Source organism: Nannospalax galili, unplaced genomic scaffold, assembly GCF_000622305.1.
Source record: "Nannospalax galili isolate Female #2095 unplaced genomic scaffold, S.galili_v1.0 scaffold304, whole genome shotgun sequence".
Taxonomy (NCBI): domain Eukaryota; kingdom Metazoa; phylum Chordata; class Mammalia; order Rodentia; family Spalacidae; genus Nannospalax; species Nannospalax galili.
In genome coordinates, this window is record NW_008352325.1 from 1,577,289 (window position 1) to 1,599,363 (window position 22,075).

Genomic DNA, 22,075 nt, shown 5'->3' on the forward strand with positions numbered 1-22,075 from the left:
AGAAACTACTCAGAAGAATTAGGTAACTTGCCCTCAGCAGGTGTCTCCTAAGGGACCAAGTGAAGATGCTGCTGAGGGCTCCTGACTGCAGTGCATGCTAGTCCCTCTCCTCCAAAACCTCAGAGGGTCATTCCCTTGCATCATCTGGGGTACCATGTTCTTCTTGGGGCCAGAGCATTAGGAGGGTGTTCCACCCTGTTTCCTTCTTTCTTTTTGTCTCTTGATCTCTCTGTCTCTGTCTCTGTGTGTTCTTGGAAATATATATATGAGAGAGAGAGAGAGAGAGAGAGAGAGAGAGAGACTTAAGACTTAAAAGTTTTACAAATGCCCAAGACAAGAAGTTTATTTGGTTTGCAAGTTAAAACCAACTTGACAACACTGTAAAGGCACAGTTTTATTTTTTGGCACAATACAGTTTGGTTGTTTTGCTACCCTAAGAGTTGCAGTTGTTGCTGTTCTTGTTTTCCTCAGTTTCCCCCATCCAGCCTATAGGATCTCTGTCTCAAGAGCAGATGTGCATAGCAAGCAACATGAGCAAAATATTCTGACTTTTTAAAGCAGTCTTTCAGTTGCAAGAGAAACAGCGCAGCACATGTTAGATGCCTTCAACTGGAAGGACTTCGGACATAAGCCAAGAAGCCCAGATGGTGTGGATGAGAGAGAGACACAGAGCCATGCTGCCCCAGGGAAGAGGAAGCCCACCTCACATAAGGCAGTGGAGTCAGTGAGGAACAGGTCAGATATCTGCATCTGTCCTTAGCTACTCAACGGCTAGGTACCCACCCCCTCACCCAGGCTGTTCTCCAGGGAGGGAGTATGAAGCTCCACATAGGATGGGATTTGACAGGAGTCAAAATGGTCCCCGAGTCAATTCCCCAGGCAAAGTATGCACTTCAAAATCAGACTGCTCCCTGTACCTGGGCAGAAGGACCTGAGCCAGCTTGCCCTTCCTCATCCTGGCTTGGAAAGGAAGTGTCCTAGTCCCCTCTCCTGCCTAAGCTAAAATGTCATCATGACCAGGCTCCGGAGTATGACACCATATGGGCACATACGATGCTCTGGTATTTTCTTCAATGCCTTACAGCTTTATCCAAAACTTGGTTGTGCATTTTGCTGTCACCAAACATTTAGAGTCCTGACTCAGCTCATCAGAGATTTGTTCATTTCTCAAAAATGAGAGCTGATATTCGATCAGGGTCACCGTGAGTGAGCCCCTCTCAGGTCCTCCTCCTGACATCCATATCTGCCATTCTCAGCTCCCACTCCAGCTCCTACAAAGGGAGACTGGAGTGTTTCCTCAGATACCCTAGGCCCTGCCAGTCCCACCTGGGCAACTCCAGTTGGTCACAGACTGCTTGGTCCTAGAACTAGGAAATGAGTTCCCATCTTGTCCCAGACCCAGGTCCGTTTCTGAACTCTGCCTGAATGATGTTTTTACTTCTGTCTCCTACAGCATAATGCAGTCCCAAGGCCACTGACACCTCCTCTCAACCTCTCAGTTATACCTGTCTGTCCTACGCAGTCTCCACACTCTACTGGGACCACCTGCCAGACCCCTTTGCTACTCCTGTACTGATCTCTGGCCACTGATTAGATGCCACCCGTTTAACCTGGCATGCCTGACCCTAACAGGCAAAAACAATGCTTTCTCCTGTTTGAGATGCTCAGCAGTACCTATCAACTAGTTTTCACTTTCTGTACTTCACACCTGCTAACCTGTGCTCCTGGTAAAGCTTGCATTGAACCCACTGCTTGCTATCGATCCAGCTGAGATGCATCCTCTTGGCCACCACAGCATGGACACAGCTGGGGTCTTGTCTCCAGTAAGCTATCACTCAAGTTCATTCTGGGGCCTTATATGGTTCTTGTGTAGTATATGGGATGCTACCAAGTTCAAAAATGAAATAAATGAAACAAAGCAAAGCAAATGCTAGTCTATTGCCCACATGACCTCAGAAGCCAGTCAAGGAAGACACAGCCAGGTTCAGCCTCAGCAAAGCACATTCAAAAGTGGGAAGCTGGTGGAAACCCAGCAGGACTCAGGCTAGCACTGTTTACACCTCTGACCCAGCCTGCCCACCACCCTTCTGAAACAGACTCTGCTTCGCAGCCCAGGGCACCAGCAGTGTTCCAGGCATGATCCAAAAGTGTGTACTGAGAAGAACAATCTGGTTTCTCCCAACTGGGAGCGAGAACCAAGACATACTCTGTTCATTCCATGATTTCCATCCTGCAGCCAGAAGTGCACGCTGTGCCCGCCACCTTCTGGGACCTTGAGAAAAAGGGAGGTGTGACTGACAAAATGCAGTTCATGGACTCTGCTGGAGATCTCTGAGTTCATGGTTCTTTCTCACTCACCCACATGTCACCCCTGTTATTACAAGCAGCAGTTCTTTTTAAAAATTTAAAAGAAATTTTTGATGAACTTATTTCTATTTTATGTGTATGAGTGTATCACCTGCATGTATGTAAGTGCATTTGTGTCAGAAGAGGGCATCAGATCCCCTGGAATTGGAGTTAGCGACGGTGTTGTTAGCCACTATGTGGGTGCTGGGAACTGAACCTAGGTCTTCTGCAAGAGTAGCCAGTGCTCTTAACCACTGAACCATCTCTCCAGCCCCCATAAATGTGTACTTTGTAACTGATAAAACTGACAGTCCATTTTCTCAAACTTAAAAATGAAAAGTAGAATGGAGGCCATATTCATGTGGGACCCCACAACCACAGGGGAACACACATTCGCCAATCCATTCTTCCACTGATCAACTGAGAAGCTCATCACAGACTTTACAAGTATCCTTGGCCATCCTGTTACTCAAGAACAAGTACAAAAACGCGTGAGTCACAACCTTGCTGGGTAGGGAGAAGAGATGTAAACAGGAGACAAAGAAGCTAAAAACAATAGCAGAAAATGCCAAGTGCTGACAGATTTGTGCATATTGAGATTTTCAAAGACAGAGGTTTCTCTTATGGTGGAATGACTGGACAGAGAATGAGCTAGAACAGAGATAGGTAGAATAAAGAGAAGTGATGCTGGTGGACAAGTCGGAGGAGGTCCTATAGGCAAGAGGATGAGGGACTGAGCCTTGTATACAAAGGATGCTGCCTAGTCTAGACTGGCTGAACATAACTATAATGAAAAGACACCATAACAGACCAGAGTCAGCAGGCAGGAAAGGAGTAAATATGAGGGCGTGTGCCTAAGTATGTGGGCTGGGGTGGTGGGCATCCTGTGTGTACGGTCCTTGCACGGTAAGACAAGATGAGCCTGGATCTACACTAACTAACAACAATGCATTCAATCCATATTTATTTCACTGGTGTCGAGTTCCATTCATACCTGCCCAGTTCACATACTGCATTTACTCATTAGGAGAGTCAGACACACCACCGTCAACCACATGGGTTGAAGTTCCAGCATATTTATTGCTATGTAGACAAGTAATTTTAGTGTTGCTGTGCCTCGATGTCCATTACTATGAACTAGAAAACACTCTTTCTGTAGTACTGGAAGTTCGGCCACAGGGTGGCACTGTTAGGAGGTGATGGAACCTTTAAAAGGTGGGGTCTAGTGGATGGTCACTACAGATGTGGGGCAAGCCCTTCCATGTGCTCATGGAACCTTGGTCTCTTCTTTCCTGTCATTTATTTCCTGGTCACGAAGAAAGCAGTTTTGCTCTGTCTTTTGCTAACGTCATGATGTCACACCTCATCTTAGCCTTAAAAGCAATGGGGCCAATTGACTGTGAACTCAGATCTCCAAAACTGGGAGCCAAAATAACCCCTTTTCTCTTTCTAAGTGGATTAGCATAAGTATTTTGTTGCAGTGGCAACACTATGGCTAATAGAATAGTATTGTCTAGCTCATGTGATTGTTGTGGGGGGTAAAGTGAATTAAGACACACAACGCTTGATAAATGCCAGTTGTGCTGGTGTTGTCATATGGCACAGTCCAGTACCAGTACTCAAAATGTGCAATAAATTCTGTAAATCAACTGTGGGTTATTTCTAAAAATTGAAAGGAAAAACGAGCAAAATCAACTATATGGCACATTACAGTAAAGACAGTCTGAACAGTTCATTCACACATGAAAGAATATCCCATCTGATTAAAAATCTGGGATGTGCAAACCAAATAGGAAAGTATTCCTAGGCACTGCACTTGCATGTGGAGAATGTGGGGGCTAACAAATTTTGATGAATAGGAACTCTTATTTCTGCTGGGTTGAACACAGACATTGGGATTTGGGGTCATGGGACACAGGAGGTCACCAGGAAGGATCAGAGTGAAAGAAATTGCCCCACCTCCTGTTCTTACCTCTATCCCATCACTTCTAGAGGGAGTGATCAAGGAAACGCCATATCAGCTTCACTGGGCCCTGTGAACTGGCTGGTGTCCACTTGCCTACAGGCTGAGGGCATTTGTCTCCTTCTTTCAAAGCTTACAGGATCTGCCCATAGGAAAGCTCTGTAGTCGCTCAGACAGGAAAAGTATAGCTATGGCTCTGGTTGACTGATGATGTGCCTTCCATCCAAGCCTACTATGCTGATCCTGTGGTACTATTTAAATTGAAAATCATAACTCTAGTAGTTTGTAACAGAAGAGTTCGAAACAATTGACTATTAGTTAGAGACCAGATAAGCACAATGCTACATTAATTAGGAGGATTAGAAGACATCAGAAAAAAAGGAAAGATTATACATGACACAAAATATATGAATCTCGCAAAACAAGCTGCAAAAGAACACATACGACACTATCATGTGATGTGTGCATAAATGCCAACCTTAGAGAATACATGTAATGAATTCTATTGTCCATAGGCACAGGCTCATGAAGAAAGTGAGAAAGTTTTCTGTGGTGGGAAGGAGAGGAAGAATTGAGAGCACAAGCAGGAAGGTTTAGGTTTGTCTGTATCCTTTCATTTCATTAAGAAAAATTAGCAGAAACAAACATGCAAAATTCAGCACCGAGGAAGCACACATGACATCCGGGGCTCCTACTTACTGAATTCTATACATGATTTAAAAAATATACTCACTGCATTCTCAAAGTATGCCGGAAAATACCCCCAAATCCCACTCATCACCCCAAGCCAGCAACCAGCTGGTAGTGTTTTTTTGTGTTGCTACTCTGGGCTTCAGAGTTGCCTCTGGGTGCAGAGGGTGAGGGAATCCCACGGGCATTCTGTGCTGCTCTGCTGGGAACTATCAGAGAGTCTGCCTGGCATTAAGCATTGAGGACTGAGTCAAGGATGCTTCACAGGTTTGGCAGGTGGTGGACATCTGCCTTGACAATATTAGGAAAATGAAACCAGAAGACCAGATTTCAAGTCAGCATAGGCTGTACGGAAAGGCCATATCTTAAAGTGAACAAACGATGCTCCCAGATCTCTAGGAGTGGGAATGACACTACCAACTAGATCTGTTTCCCCAGCCTGTATAAGTGTCTGTTGGGCCATGGTGTCACTGTCCCAAGATGAATTCCACAGGAATTCCATGTCCTTCATAATCCCATGAAACAAGATGAAGAGGCTATGCCCAGCCTCCCCAGGAGAAATACAAAGCTGAATGCTGTGCTGGTGGGGCGGTCTCTGGCCCCTAGGACAGAAGGTTTCCCATTTTTCCAAGGAAGAGCAAGAAAGGTACATCAGGGAATTACAGTCACACTGTAATAGCACAGAGATTTGGGAAAGGAATTTGCTCCACAGAAAGCATGTCTTGGGTTAGTCACTTTACCATGTTGAACCTCTGTGTTTTCATATGAAAAAAAGGAGGAAGAGGAAGGCATCCAATAGCCCAGGAGAGTACAATCTGAGCATCATTGTACCATGTGCACATGAGTGCTTGAACAAATTACCTACAACTTGTGAATGAGTGTCCTTATCTGAAAGATAGAAATGGTTAAATAAACTAATGTTAACGAAGTGCTTAGGCACTGGGTGAGAACTGTAAGTACTGCAGTCAGAGAAGGCTAGCACCCTGTTCTCTCACGCCCATGCAGGACTGGAGCAGCAGCCTTAGAGAATAAACCCATAATATTCAAGTCCCTTCTATAAATGGGGTCATATTTGCATAAAACCTATGCACATCTTTGTGTACATTTAAACTGATCTCTAGGTGACTTACAATACCTAATTCAAGCTAAATGTTATGTAAATAGTTGTCCTCTTACATTATTTAGGGGATGATAACAAGAAAAAACTCTGTGCATGTTCAATACACATGTAAATTTTTGAGTATTTTCAGTTCACACTAGGTTGAACTCATAATGCCCATGGATACAGAAAGCGGACTAAATTCTGAAATGTCCACAGCCCATATTTCCTTCTCATCCATCTCTTCTCCAGGACTTCCAGCTCTGTATCAGCATAGAGAAGCCAAGCTTTAGTTTTCCATGGAGCAAAAATCAACCAGAACAGTCAAATAACTGCTTACGTTTAAGTTTTAGGTATTACCAGAGAGACTTTTTGGAGAGGAAGTGGTCATTTCCATTGCTTCTGGAGGTGGGCCTTCAGATGTCAGGAGTTAGGAATCTGCAAGGTCAGCTATAGTGCAGCAAGAATGAAAATGTGACTTAGAAAACATGCCAGAGGGAAGGCAATTCATCTTTCATGTTGGAAACAAGGACCTGAGGGGCAGGAAGAAAGGCAAAGGCAAGGGCCATGGGTCAAAAGGCAAGATCCTAGCTAGAGTCAGCCTGGAGGAGAGGGTCTCTGAGAAATGGGAGCTGGCATCCACCAGCCTAGATAGATTCTGGAAACTCGGGAGGTCTCTGGAAGCAAGCCTGCCTCCATTACGGCATTGGGATCCGTAGGGGTAGGAGCCATCCAGGTGTTCTGGAAGATGGTAGGCACTCCCCACAGAACTCAGAGAAATCTCTGATGACTAAGGGTCCTGAAGGAGTTGAGACATGGCAGTTTCCAAGAGCAAGGGTCCCAACACCACTGGGAGCTATGATGAGGCTGACATCCACAGTCACCAGAGCTAGGAGACTGCTACCAAGAAAACACAGCATCTCACACAGTGGACAGGACTCTGCAACAAGGGTCAAGGTAAGAAGCCAGAGAGATCACTAGGATACAGAGCCCGTCCCCAAACTCTGATGCTACAGAGTCTTTCCTAGGTAGGGAAAATGAAAGCTGGCCATCTCTTCAGAGGGGAGTTGTGCTGCAATGTCCAGTAATTACCCAAAGTAATGGGGTTCCTGAGAATTCCACAGACTGGACTGTTTCAACAGAAATTCAAGCTTAAATCTTCCGGGACAACTGTTTTCAATTATCTTCAGATTTAAGGAGGCACAAAACTAAAAGAAATTTTCTAAAACTAAAACTGGTGATCTTTAGCTCCCAAGTGAGAATTTGGATTGTTCTTTTGGACCCTGCTGTGCCATTATTCTGATGAGCTCAGACTCTAGGCAAGTTGCTAGAGGGGAGAGCTAAAAATGGAGGTCTCTCCCCTTCCAGAAGGACAAACAGCCTCCTTCAACAGTCACTGCCACAGTTTTGTTACCAGGTGGCAAAAGCGTCCTTTGCAATTGCTCAGTCTACCAAACCTGTACCCAGCTAACAGCATGAGGGATGGAAAGTCACCAAGTCCCCTTCTTTGTGAAATCTAACTTCTGATAGACTGGAACTGTATTACTTCAGAGTTGGAGCACAAGGCAGAAGTGATACCTTTCACCTTTGCTTTGACAGTGTGAAGAAATCCTAAAAACTCTAAGATAAGGCAGTCCACCAAACTCTTCCTGATGGAAACAGAATCTATATAAACCTGAACCACAAAGGTCCTGACTATTCTGTCAGACGTCCTCACTACTTGTAGGATACCTGGAAGAGACACACAAGTCACTGCCTCTTTTTCTTCAACCCATCAGCATCCTTCCCTGAAATGGTCTTATTAAACTCTTCATCTACTCTCTTTCAAAATTGGGTCAGGAACAAGAGACCCCAGGAGTTATAAGATGGTCCCTGTGGTCCCAGGGAAGCTGGCAGGTGCCTCCTGCTGTCTGATGGCTTACCATCCAACAGAGTTAACACCACCAGCAGGCTCTACTCCTCTCTGTGTGCCCTTGGCCCTTTCCACAGAAGGCAGGGCTTCCAAAGAGGAGTTGGGTAAACCTTCATCTCTTCTTTGCCCTTCAACACAAGCAGCAGCCTCAGAGCACAGCCCACCTGCCTGTGCTCGTCACAGAAGGAGTTTCTGTCATTCTTTGTCCTCCAGGCTCTGTCCGGGGATGGATTTACACATAAAGGGACTTAATTAAGAACTGTCCCCTGAAGCTGTCAGTTTCTGAGAGTTGGGGGAAAAAACTCCATGAACCATACTGCAGATTCACAGAAGAACCTGACCACAGAGACAGAGCAGCACAGCTTTCTTCCTGAGTACAACCTAGTAACTTTGCAAGACCCTCATCTACTAAAATCTTTCAGATCCTAATTTGAATAATACTTTAAGGTTAGTGTAGATCCTACAAGAATCTGCTAGGCCAGTTCTCAGAGGAAAATGCTGGGGGTATTCACAGAGCATGTTTATTTGGCAGCAAAGAACAATAAGATGGCTCTCTCCGCCTTCAGGAGAGGTGACCACTGTAGAACCCGAAGGCCTGTGAGATGCACAATCAGAATGGATGCACCAATAGCAAGTGCCCTATTGCTTGCACCCCCTACACAGTGTAGACAAGAGCATGCTTCCATTCCTTAGTCAATTGTATTTCCTTTCTTGCCTGCAGCAACAGCAAGTGTAGTGTTTTTATCACTGAGCACAAATACATCAGCCAACTCTCTCCCATCTGGGCCATGTGGTGCCCAGGGAATGTCCCTGGAATGTGGGGAACCACATCTTGAATCTCCAAGACTCCAAGGGCTGGTTGCTACCCTTGCTATCCCCCAGGGCCAGCATAGATAGGTTCCACTTCCAATATGCCTCTGTGAGAGCCTTGAGGGCTTTATATAAACAGCCCAAGTTAGGGGTTTTCCCCCACCCCTGAGCCTAGGTGCTATTAAGATTCTTCTCAGATAACTGTAATAGATCATTTGTTCATTCATAGATTCCTAAATTCAGCCATTAAATGATGTGTGTATGATAAACTGCTTAGCGTCTACTTTCTTGGAAGAAGAAAGAAAGAAAGGAAGGAAGGAAGGAAGGAAGGAAGGAAGGAAGGAAGGAAGGAAGGAAAGAAGGAAGAAGGGAGGGAGGGAGGGAGGGAGGGAGGGGGAAGGAAGGAAAGAGTTGATAAATTTTCAATTGGTTTATCATAATAATGAAAAAGAAGAGGCAGGATAGATTTAAGAGAAGAGTGTGAGAAAAGAGCTTAGGAGATAAAGGCAGCGTGTTGGATAGTTTCAGTTGTCAATTTAACACAACTGGGTAAGAGGGAACCTCAGTTAAGGAATTTCCTCCATTGGACTGGCTGTGGGCATTTCTGTGAGGTATTGTCTTGATTATTGAGTGATGTGGAAGGGTCCAGCCAGGGAGGGAGGGGAGCCTGGAAAAATCCAAACTCTTAAATAATCTTTGGAAGAATGGAACAGAGAATGTGATATTTGCTGACTACATAAAGGAGTAAAATAAAATATCTTTCAAAGAGTAGGCTTTTAAAAGACCTATGGCGTGGGAGCAGATCCTGGCCTGAGGCATGGGCACTGATCCTGTCCTGGGCAATGGAATTCAAATTCAGGCATCATTCAGGTAGGAAAATGAGGCAGTGAAATAGGTAAACAGGGAGTAGTGGGCACTGTTGCCAAGAGAAGAAAATTTCAATGCATTGAAATTATTATGTGTATGTCTTAGACATGTACACACCTGTATATGTGTGTATGTGTGTGTGTGACACACACACCAGAAGAAAACAAAGCTCTCTGCTCCCTATGACTTTCTTCGTGTGAGCTGTCATCTGAGGTGACAGACAAGGATCATCTTAAACAGGGAGTAATGATAAAGCCTAAATGGCTATCCCTCTGCGTTTGCCCAGAGGTAGCAGGTCCACGGCAACAGGGCTCACAACCTCAGTTCTAAGGTGGCTCTCCTGGAAGTCAGTGTGGACACCATCAGTCCAGCTGTCATACTGAAAACCCCCAGAGTACATCAGCTGTCAATTACTCTTGAGTGTTGAAGCTCAGCACTAGCCAAAGAACAACTTGTTAACTTCCTTTTGTTGTGCTGTTCCTCTGCTCCCAGCAAGCCCTCTTCTGTGGTGTTCAGACATGTGTGAGCAGAGCACCAAGCAGTGTCTCCAGCTCATTCAGAGCTTCTGTCTGAGGTCTTAAGCTCACGTATAAGAGGCTGCAGTGCTCATTCACCCATAGAGGAACCCAATTTTAGATCCATATGTGGGAGCCAATATCCTGAGACCTGACCATTAAACTGTGTCCTTCTTTCCCTGCTATCCAGAAGCAAGATGAGCTTATTTTCTTGGCTTGCTGGAGGGCCTTGGAGGCTGCCAACAGCAGAAAGGTGCCCAAGGCACAGTTTATTCCCCAGGTCACCTGTGTCTCCTCCTCCAGCCAGAGGGAAAGCACAGCCTTGTCAGAATCCGTTTCCTTTTCAACTCACCCACTGCTGACATTTCTGCAGTCTGATACAGCTAGGTACCATCAAGTAAACACAAAGGTTCTCAGGGAAGTCCTGTTCCACTAGAGAAGATGGATTTCTCACTGGTCATCTGTTGACCACGCTCAAGGGCTAACTGCTCTATTCCAGCTGTTCTACTGGCAGAGAACAGAGGGACAGTGTCTGCAGAATGACTGTCAGAAGTCCTGACACACCAAAAGTAATTCCTAAGAATAGTAATTTGCTTGAAACCAATCTCATAGTAATTTTACATGATGCCTCTATGAAATATTGAGCTATCCTTATAGAAAGCACATAATATTTGAAAGTATAGGCCACACACACACACACACACATATATATATATCTATATTTATCTACCTATCATCTATCTATCATCTATCTATTTATTTATCTATCTATATAATTAGGGGGAGGTCAATAAAGTCAGGTGTGGATAGGGGAAAGAAGGAATCCAAACACTATCAAATTGTATTGCATGAAAATCCAAAAAAAATCAATTAAACAATTGAATAAAAACTACTAAAAACTTGGAAAGTTGGCTATTTCTAATCTGAACACGTGGACTATTTGCGTGGTTGGAGGCGCTATTTATTTAAGAGCTGCCCAGTGTCTGAAGGGTATAGAGAGCTAACTAAGAAGGAAGATCATTTGAACTGTTCTGACCTCTCTTGCAGAAAGGGCAGTGAAAATTGCTCATGGTCAGGTACAGCCTGGTGGTGCCTGGGACATGCAGCTCTGGCAACAGGAAGGGACTTTTTAATGTGTCTGTTTCATGATTTGGCCTAAAACTAAACCTGACCTCTTTCCCAAGAACACTTGAAAGTTTTAAAGGATTTCCTGTTTAAATTTCCCAGTTCAAACTTCAGCGCAAGAAAGCCAACCCCACCAGGCATTGGTGCATCTGCTCCACTAAGGCACTTCCTCTCTACTAGCGGGGCAGGTACTGTGAAGTCTCCACCTTTTTCATACCATGCACCCCTGGTGTAGGTTGTCAATCTGTTTCACACACAGTAGGAGTCCAGCTTTATACTGAGCCTCTGCCATGGAATGTCAGAGACATGCTTCACACCCCTGGCCATCTGATAATCCAAGCTGGCTCCATGTGCTGCAGACAGGCTTTGGGAGAGGCAGGCAATGCTGCCTACAGGTGAGAACCACTGATCTATAATTTAGTATAACAAATAGGAAATAAGAAATTTAACTCACTCCTTAACTGTGGCTGGACTTTGCTTCTGAGAAATTTTCCTTCTTGAATTAGTCCAGTAGAGACCTTTCTTTTTTTCTTTCTTCCTCTGTTTTTCTCCCCTATATTGCCAACCAGCATAGGCTGGCTTTGAATTTTGAGAGCACGTGATTCTCCTGCCTCAAGCCTCAAACCTGAGCCTTTGGAGTAGCTGACACTACAGGCGTATGTCACTTCACCCAGCTTAATTGTTGCCCTAAACTACCATTGTTAGGCATCTTCCTGAAGGACAGTTACACTAGACACACTGACCACATTCACTTGTTTTTCCTGTTCCTTACTGTCTGTGTTGCATTATGCTTTCTCCTGATGACCAAAGGCATGCCCTCTGTGGCTCTGGATGCAATGTCCTCGCTCATTGCTGATGGCACTGAACATCTTTCTTCTGCTGGTGTGTTCAGTAGTCCCAGTACAGTATGGCTAAGTGTAGACACATTTTATTTATCTCTGTTTATATTTTCTGGGTTTACTGAATCAGAAAACTGATGTATTTCAATCACAGAGTCTTGCAACTGTCTCCTGATTTCTCCCACAGTCTAGGAACAGATCATTGGACCTTAGAATTCTATAGTTCCTGCAGAACATCTCACTCCCAATTCCATCCACATGACTGCCTCATGGCTCACTAATTGGTCTTCATCAGCCTCCAATCTTACATCAACTACTTTTCTTGTTATTGTGACATAACAAACAAAAACAACTTCAAAAAGGTAGTGTTGGGCTGGAGAATGGCTCAGATGTTAAGAGCACTGACTACTCTTGCAGAGGACCGGGGTTCGATTCCCAGCACCCACATGACAGATACAAACCATCCTTAACTCCAGTTTCAGGGGAATCCAAAGCCCTCTTCTGACTTCTGCGGCATTGCATGACATGGGTGCATTCACCAGGCAATACACTCATATACATAAAATAAAAATAATAAATAAAATATTTTTTAAAAGGTAGGGTTTATTTTGAGTCACAGAGCATGGTCCATCACAGCAAGGAAGTCAAGATGTCAGGGACATGAGGTGACTGGGTCTCACTGCACTGTCAGTGATCGTCAGTGAGCAATGAGAGAGAAAGAGAGAAAGAGAGAGAGGATGAGGGGATGTAGTCAGCTTGGGACACCATTCCATGTGATGGGGCCACCAATATTCAAAGTGGGACTTCCCACCTTCTGGAAAATTCTCACAGACATGTCCAGGGGTGTGTCTCATAAGTGATCATAGCCCAGTTAAGCTGACAATGGAGATTAGGAATCACAAATCTGCTGCTAACCCCGCCCACTGGATGTCAACACCCATATTGGCTTTACTCATTCATGCAAGCTGTATTTGATTCTTTTAGAAAGGGCAGCAAATATTTGGGCTAAATCTCTATCTTGTATCTACACGTTAGTTCATCATTCGTTTCTTGCTTCATATTAAATGTGCTTACTTTCCATGCTGCTGTTTCAGTGCAGCCTGCATCTTGGCTGGCTCTTGCATCTGAGTCCCATTCTTCTCCTGTATACACTTTATTCTTAGGTCACTCACATCGCTTGGAATGATGAAAGATGCTTTCCCCTGTGTGTGTTTGCTTAGGTTAGATACCTGTGGTCTCTTTTCACTTATTCCCCTCATGTTTTTAATACCATATAGGGAAGAACAATTGACTTCCACATCCTTAAGAAGGCATGGATGCAGAGACTGAACCTATACAAAGATCTCAGAGTTTGCATAGCATTGAGGCCCTCTGTAGAGGTTTTGCTGATACTATCCTTTACAGGACAGGCCCTGTGAGACCCAGGATTTGAGGGAAGCTTTGATCTAATTTTCTTCATGACTCCCTGGGTTCATCAGGCTGGCCCCATAGTACCAAGAGGAACCAGCAGGGGCTTCCAGAGGACCACCAAGTCAAGGCAAACTTTGTTGTGTGGATTATAATGCTCATCTCTCAGAATTAATGTCTTTTACTTTCTTCCATCTTAGCTGTGTTTTTCAAAAGATTTCCTATGGTTCAGACCCTTGAAGGGGATTGTAGGATATGGGCCCTTTCCTTTCTTTCTGCATATGAGTGATTCTGCTCCCACCATGACATATGCACTCCCTCACTACTGGTACAAAACAATGAGGGAATGGACCATAGAGTGGAAGTTGCAAGACTGTGTGTCAAAATAAAGCCTTTTATTTTACTAGTTGTTTAAAAGTTTTATTTATTTATTTATTTATTTATTTTTATGTGTATGAGTGTTTTGACTACAATGTAAGTGCACCCATGCGTGCAGTGTCTGCAGAAGCCAGAAGATGGTGATGGAGTCCCTGGAGCTGGAGTTACAGAGGGTTGTTAGGGGCCATGTGGGTGCTGGAAACCCAACCAGAGTCTTCAGTATGAGTTGTCAGTGCTTTGAATAGCTGAGACATCGCTCCAACTGCTAGTTAATTTTTTTAAATTATTTTTACAGAATACAGAGGAACGTGGATATGTTTCACGTCATATAAGAATTTCGCAGGTTTTTGTAAAAGGTGGGGTTTCAGCAATATTCTACAATCCCAGGAAAGCCATGGTATCCTTGTGTTTAAAGCAGCAATATCACTTCTGCCATAACTGGAAATGCACATGTCCACAGAGCAGTTTAATTTTCAGCCTCTATACTTTCCCACTGGCCTGGGGTTTCTGAGCAAACTCACAAGGCCCCAGGCAGATGCCTGACATCATCTTTTTCTGCAGATTCGAAAGGCAGTCTATGTCCTGGCCGCACCCCAGTGCTTGACAGAAATAGAATGAGGAGCCAGATCCAGCTGGCAGGATCACAGCCTTGGAACACATGAACGGCAAGGAGGACTTCCAGCTACATGGTCAGAAAAGCAGCATGGAGGATGGTCTCAGAGCAAATGGGCTGCATGCAAAATCCATCCTTCTTTAACTGATGGTTATATTTGAGATAAACTTTTCTTTCCCTGAGGACATATGCCCTGGCTGCTTCTATCATTTCAAAATAAGCATAATATTAACAGAATTTATTACTATTAATAATGACTAATAATAAGCAAAAGTGTGTCTTCCAGCTGTGTATGAGAGCTCCTCAAGGCCCTCTTGACATGTCTCAGCATGGTGCCCCTGCTGGTCTACTGGAGGGACCTGTTTGCTTCTCACTGTGCCTCCACAAACTATCCTAGAACCTGGCACATGGCAATCAAAATATTTGAAAAAATAAACCCCATGATGAATTTTCTATTGGAACTTACTGGATTTGGAAATATTATCTGAATGAAAAATACTAAAAAGCCTAGCCCATTAGTCATCCCTTGATGAGTAGGGTGCTGTAGAGAGAATCCCTGGGACATCTAAACCACGCCGGGGTGCAGCCCCTTCTGAAAGCTTTCTAAAAGACCTTGCCTGAGCATCTACATGGATGCTAAGAGCAGAAGTTTCCTCCCAAAAGCTTCATAGATGCAAACTGCCCTCAGTTACCTCATTTCTTCTAATGATGACACAGGCAGACAGGCTCCTACCTACTTTATTCCACCAGAAAACAATTCAGTCTTGAAAACTGTCTTGGGATATAGGATATAGCAGACAGGGATTCACAATTCCTACTCTAAGTAACCTGTATTCATTTCTATCCCCAGCTGAGGAGCCTGGGACCTGACAGCAAGGGACCTGGGGATCCCGGAATTCTGTAGGTGGACAACTGATTGCACGACTGAATATTGCATTCATGTGCTGAGGTGAAACGTAAAGCTCTGTGTCTAAAAACAGAGCCAAGGGTGAGTCACACACCTGCTAAGTGGAGATGTAGACATCCAAGGATCAAATGGCCACCCAAGGCACTACCCTGCTCAGTTCCCCACACAGCTGCTATCTGGGAACCATCTTATCTTCACAGGAAATAGACAACTACATACTGATATGTGCCTTTCACTTGTTCAGTATTGGCATTAATCTTAGACACAAGCTAGTTGAGTCTGGTTTCCTCCTAGTTCTAGCCTACTTCTTAAGATGAAAGGCTCTGTGCACTGGCCAGTGGAATCCTTGCCCCTTGCTCTTATAACTAGGACTAAACTTTTATTTTCATAACAACTCAATATTTTATACTTTGGAAGATACATTCATTTTATTTTGAGTCAGACATGGCGTAAGTTCACATAAATAAATGCTTAGCTAAATGGGCCAATTATTTTTAGGCACAAACATGAGCCAGTTGCCCCAAGTCTGTGTAATGTCCCTTTGTTCAGGTAGCTGTATCAAAATGCCTTTCTTGCTGCCACATACAAAATGCCACTTCCTCAGAGAAGGTGGATAGTACCAGCATTGTTTTTGGTTAACTGATATCAGCCAAAAGAATACAAATAGCATTAAACCGAAAAATCTCCTTGACTGTGCCTTTGTCTTTACTGGAACTTACCCAAAATTGCAAACAGGAATCTATTTAGATGGAGGTTTGGGTTCCAAACTTCATATGAAAATATTCTTTTCATTGACTAAAGTCTAGAAATGAGATTTTGTGATACAGTTAAAGGCAAGTTAGACACTGACGCTGGTGGAGAGAGCTTGTTTCAGCTTAGTAGTCCCAGATCAACTTGCCTGCAAGACCCCACACATTTCTCTCCTTCTCAGTTCCTCAGCCTTGAAAGATAGTCCAACAAGCAACATCTATTAATAATTCATTGTTTCTTATTCATAGACATAGGTGATTGCCACCGCTGGGGATGGTGGTGCACACCTTTAATCCCAGCACTTGGGAGGCAGAGGCAGGAGGATCCTTGTGCGTTTGAGGCTGGTCTGGTCTACATAGTGAGTTCCAGGCCAGCTGGGGCCACAGGGAGACCCCGTCTCAAAAAAGACCGAGAGAAAGAGAGAGAGAGAGAGAGAGAGAGAGAGAGAGAGAGAGAGAGAGAGGCACAGAGGTGATTGCCAATTGAGCTTCTGATTGCTGTCATAACAGTGCTGACACCCTGAACAGATACTTATCCAACTACAAGCAAAGGAACATGAAGTTTTAGTTATCCAGTACAGCCTTACTCCAGAGTCCCATAAATTTAATCAACTGGAATGAAATACTGAACATAGTTACAGACTCCTATTTAGACCTTCACAATTCCCCCAGGGACTAGAGTTTCTATGATGGGAACAACTTGTTCTATAGATCAAAGTAAAATGATTTCTTGTTAATGAATTTCAAATTTGATTTGCTTCTTCTTTAGATAGGAATCATCTGAGGGTAAGTTTAAAACTCTTCCACAGAGCATCATAGTCACCTTTTAGTTATCTATGATATGAGGGTCTAGCCACAGAGCACTGTAGAAGAAAGAACTACAGTGGTGCTCAGAACAGAACAGACACAACCTCTAGAAAGGCCAATGTCACGTTCACTTGGCCTGGAATTATCATAATTCTCTGGGTCATCTTCACAAACGCAGTCTTCCTTAAGTCATGCCAGCATGCCATTCTCCACCCCACATGGTTTGTCTTCCCTTGGGCCCATTGCTACAAGGTCAACTCTGATCATTGATACTGTATGCTACAGAATAAACTGTAGCTTTCTCATGCTTATATGGTCAAGCCCCAACTGTAGTATCAGAAAATGTGGAGAATGTGGCTGCATTTGGACACGTGGCCTTCAAATGAGGAAATTCAGCTAAAATGGGGTCATTAGAGTTAAAGAATGAGTGACAAGTCGATAGGACAAGCAGCCTGCTAAGAAGTGTGAGGCTGGGGGCTTAGTTTAGCATGTGTGTTTGGCATGTGCAAGGTTTTTGGTTCAATGCCCTATAACCAATATCCAGAGGGAAGTGTAAGTAAAGACACAACTGGAAGACACACATACAAGTTAAGGAGAAGAGCCTAGAAGGAATCTACCCTGAATACCACTTGATTCCACTCTTCCAGCCTTCCAGACCGTGAAGCAATTTCTTAATCTCAAGGCACCCATTTTTTGGTACTTGTTATTAGCAGACTAATGTGCTTAAGAAACACAAAGCAGAAAGAAATCATGTATGGTAAGCTGCCCTCTTCCAAGTTGGATGTGTGCTACGGCCGTAAGCTGAAGAACAAGACACTTTACATAAAACTGAGAGGCAATGAAGACAGTCTCCTACAAATAAGCAATCCTCTTACTCAGAGATACAAATGGAATTATAACTGCTTTGAAGGAGTGAGGGCATCTCCTTATTAAGAGTAGCATGGTCCTGGTATTTTGTTAAGCAGTGAGGTCTTCTATGGACATAATAGGAATTTTGATACTGTAAGAGTATTCAGAAAGAAAGGGAAAGGCATAGGTGAGTATCCATAGCAAACTGAGAAGAAAACCTTTGCCCAAGGGCAGGGAACCCAAGAAGCCAAGGGGAAGTTGAGCTCTCACAGGAGCCTAATGCCCTGAACATCACAAGTAGCTGCTGGCATCTGGCAGCTCCAGAGTTTCATCTGCTGCTCACTCCAGACACCCACAAGGCAGGACTAGGTTACACTGTAGTAATTTTCTTTGTCAGGAAGCAGATACCAGCCTGTTGCAGGGCTCAGTATCTCCTCACGAAAGAGAGCCCTCCCTCCCCAGGTATTTCCAGTTCACTTCATTCTATGCTTAGGAAAAAAGAGCTCTGGACATGAGGCTACTATATCACAATCTAAATATGAATTACATTTTACTTCAAAGATGCTCCCAGCACTTCAGACACAATGCTTTCTACAATCTCTCTCCATACATATATATTTATATATGACAATCTGTCTCCCTCAACATTCAGAACAAGTATTTGAAATCTACAAAACAAATCTCTATTATTGCAACTCACAAACATAATGAACTCCCATCTGACTCTGACTCTTCTTCTACACTGATCCTTTGCATAAGAGCCCATCTAAATGTTGGGTTCTCTTTTGTACACTGTAGAAAACAAACCATCTTTACAAAGCCACCCTGAATAAAGGAAATGACTAGAGATGTACCTGATACTAACATTAAGGAGCAATCATGACATCATAAAATAATATCTTTATGTAGTTATATTCCAAGAGAGAACATATAACTAAAATATAGTGACAGCTTTGCAACATCCAAACATATAGTATGTGTCTTGGCATCTATGAAGACTAAAAGTTAAGAATGAAAAGTCAGGGCTGGGGAGATGGCTCAGTTGGTAAAGTACTTGTTGTGCAAACATGAAGTGTTTGGATTCTCAGAACCCATATAAAAGTAGGTGCAGCAGCATACCTCTGTACCCCTAGCACTGGCGGGTGGGGGAGGACAGAGAAGGAGGCTCCCCAAAGGTGGTTGGTCAGTCTAGTCAAATCAGTGAGCTCCAGTCTTAAAAAACAGGATGAAGGAAGATACTAGATATTGATCCTCCAAACATGTACACACACACACACACACACACACACACACACACACACGAACCCATATAAAAGTAGGTGCAGCAGCATACCTCTGTACCCCTAGCACTGGCGGGTGGGGGAGGACAGAGAAGGAGGCTCCCCAAAGGTGGTTGGTCAGTCTAGTCAAATCAGTGAGCTCCAGTCTTAAAAAACAGGATGAAGGAAGATACTAGATATTGATCCTCCGCGCACACACACACACACACACACACACACACACACACACACACACTGGGTGGAGAGAGAGAGAGAGAGAGAGAGAGAGAGAGAGAGAGAGAGAGAATATGAAAAGTGATTTAAAGACAGGAGATGTGCTTAGTGCTTCATAGTCTAAATGATTTTTCTGTTTTCAAATACAATCATCTTTTCAATTCCTTTTGTCACTATCACCTCCCATCCCCAGAGTTTGAAAACAGTTTCTACTAACTACCAGCTTCTTCAAGCAGGAATCAAATAAGAGGTCCCCCACTCAAAGGAAATGACAGCTTTCTAGCTCATAATACTTGGCAATGAATTACAAAAAGAGAAGTTTACATTCTTCCCTGCAACTGATTTCAGGCACATGAATGGTTCTTCTGGGAAGTGTTTCAGTTCTTTAGCTCGAAGTACAGTAATTCCACAACTTGCTTTAGAGAGCTGTTCTTAAAAGAACTCAGGGACTTTATAAACAGGACAAACAAAAAAAACGTTATTAATTTAAAAACAACTGCTTATCTTAGACATTATAAGCATTTGATTATCTTGTGGACCCAAACCACTTAAGAGAATTGTTTTGCTGGGAATCCAAAACATCTGGAGTGCTATCTGGCAGTATCCCTAGGACACAGGCAGTGTTTTGAGGATAGTATTCTTGATTCCATATTGGATCTCCTGGGTTTGGTTCGTATGAAATTTCCATCAAAGTTGTCTTTCTCCAATGGACTGAATTCCAAGAATGTGCTACAGCTGAAGTTATACCCTGACCATGAGCCTTGGGGTTAGTTGGTCCCTCATTCCAGAAGACAAGAAAGAAACTCAGATGGGGCATATATGTGCCTTGTTTTAGTCATTCACCTGTGTAGAAGCTAAGCTTAGATGCAAGTCCTTATTTCCTGACTACATCCAGAGGCCTGCTTCCTACCTTCAAACCTCTGATTTAGGGGTAGCAGCTCCAGAGTAATCTCTGCTGGCAGAGAAAAAATGTCTTTGGTATGCTAATCGAACAGCCTGGCAGGACAAACCATAGTAGAGCCCACTTTTTGGAGTTTAGAGATGTGAACAGCAGTGTCTTTGGAAGATACCCAACCCAGAGGCAGAGACTGCTCCTTGCCCTGGACCTGCAAGCTGGGCAATACTTCCATGCAGACCAGAGCCCCAACAGGGTTAGACTGGGGTTAAAGTGGAGTGTAAGGGTTAAAACATAAAGCAGACAAAGGTGGAGAGGAGAATTCCTTAGCCTGGCACATGAATCTGATCTTTGGTAGCTTTCCTTCTTTCAGCCAATGATTTAAATATTCTCTGTCTCAGTTTCCTCTTCTTCATAAAATAGAGATCAATACCTACCTCCTAGACTGATACAGGGTTAAACTAAGTCATCTGAAAAACCTTAGCCTGGAGCCTAATCAGAGACCCCAGAGTAAAGATGAGACTGTGAACATTCCTACTATTCATCCAAACAAAACCACTCTTAACCATAAACTGGACTTCTCCATATTGCCTTCCACTTAATAAGCCCCAAAAAAGAAGAAAAGAAAAAGTCCTTTGATATTTAGAACATTTGCAGTCACTCTGACCACAGGATCTGGGGAAATGACTTATGTATTTGAATGCTCTTCCTTAACTAGCTCAAGACTGTGTCCCAAGTGGCAGGCTAAAGGACACTGCGTTTGCAAACAGGTTGAGCACTTCACTAGCAACACTTTTAAATTAGGAGCAATGAATTTGTGTTGAAAATATAGCCAGGAGCCTGGAGCAGCTCCCTGTCAAAGCTTCAGATTAATGGAAGCCTTTCAGAGAAAACACCAGAGCAGTCAATATTGGACACATTGGTCTTTTAAGGACTCCTCCAGTAAAGTGGGGACGGGGATCACAGAACCAGAGCAACTCCAACCCTCTCCTGGACGATGCCAAGGCACCCAGTGGGCGCTTGTCTCTTACCACAAACTCCTCCAAAGTCTGGTAGGTCTTGCCCCGGAACTCGCAGTAGTTCTTCCTCTCCTTGCACTGTGGGCAGCACTGGCTCGTGTCGACGTGGATGCAGCGCGGGTGCAGCCGTGGGCACTCGGGCTGTGCGCACAGGGGCCCTTCTTCAGTACACAGACAGGGGCAGGCAGAGGGACCCGGCGCGAACTTCTCCCCGATCGCGTACACGAAGCCACTTTCGTCCACGCAGCCCTTCCCGCGGTAGTCTGGATAAGCGTACTCCTCGGGCAGCTCAGGCGTGGGCGCCAGTTCCAGGCTGATCGCTTCCTGGGCGGCGGCCGGGGGCTCTCCTTGTGGGGTGTCCCCACGAGGCCGGACCTGCCAGTCCGCGGCCTTAGCGCTCCCGCCCTGGGCAGCCCAGGCCTGCTTTTGCTTGCTCCACGCCTCCCGGCCGGCAAGCACGCGGCTGCCTTTGCTCTTCCAGTCCCGGGCGCTGCTGCCCTCGTCCCTAGCGGCGCGCCCAAGCTCGCTCATCCGCCCGGGGCTGTCCCGAGACGCGTGCTCGCGCTTCTCCTGACCCGGCTGCTCTGGAGCCCTGGCCAGCTTCTCCAGCGGGATGCTTGGACTGCACAGAGCCACCATCAGGCAGCAGGTGACCAAGAGGGAACTGGAGAGCGCGCCAACTGCCATCGCAGTGGAGCTAGGCATCCCCTACCACGTCCCGGCGGGCGGGCGGGCGGGGAGCGCGGACGAGGAGCGAGTCGCATTCACAGCCCGGGGGCGCGCCGCTGCCAG

General features: G+C 44.6%; 1 protein-coding gene across 1 annotated transcript in view; it reads right to left on the reverse strand.

Annotated features, from left to right (window-relative positions):
• The window catches only part of Vwc2 (von Willebrand factor C domain containing 2), a 152,520-nt gene extending 130,445 nt beyond the window's left edge, over positions 1-22,075 (reverse strand). The window contains exon 1 of the mRNA XM_008849276.2: positions 21,296-22,075. Coding sequence (XP_008847498.1) covers positions 21,296-21,988 — 693 coding nt within the window. The 5' untranslated portion in view covers positions 21,989-22,075. The remainder of the gene's footprint in view (positions 1-21,295) is intronic.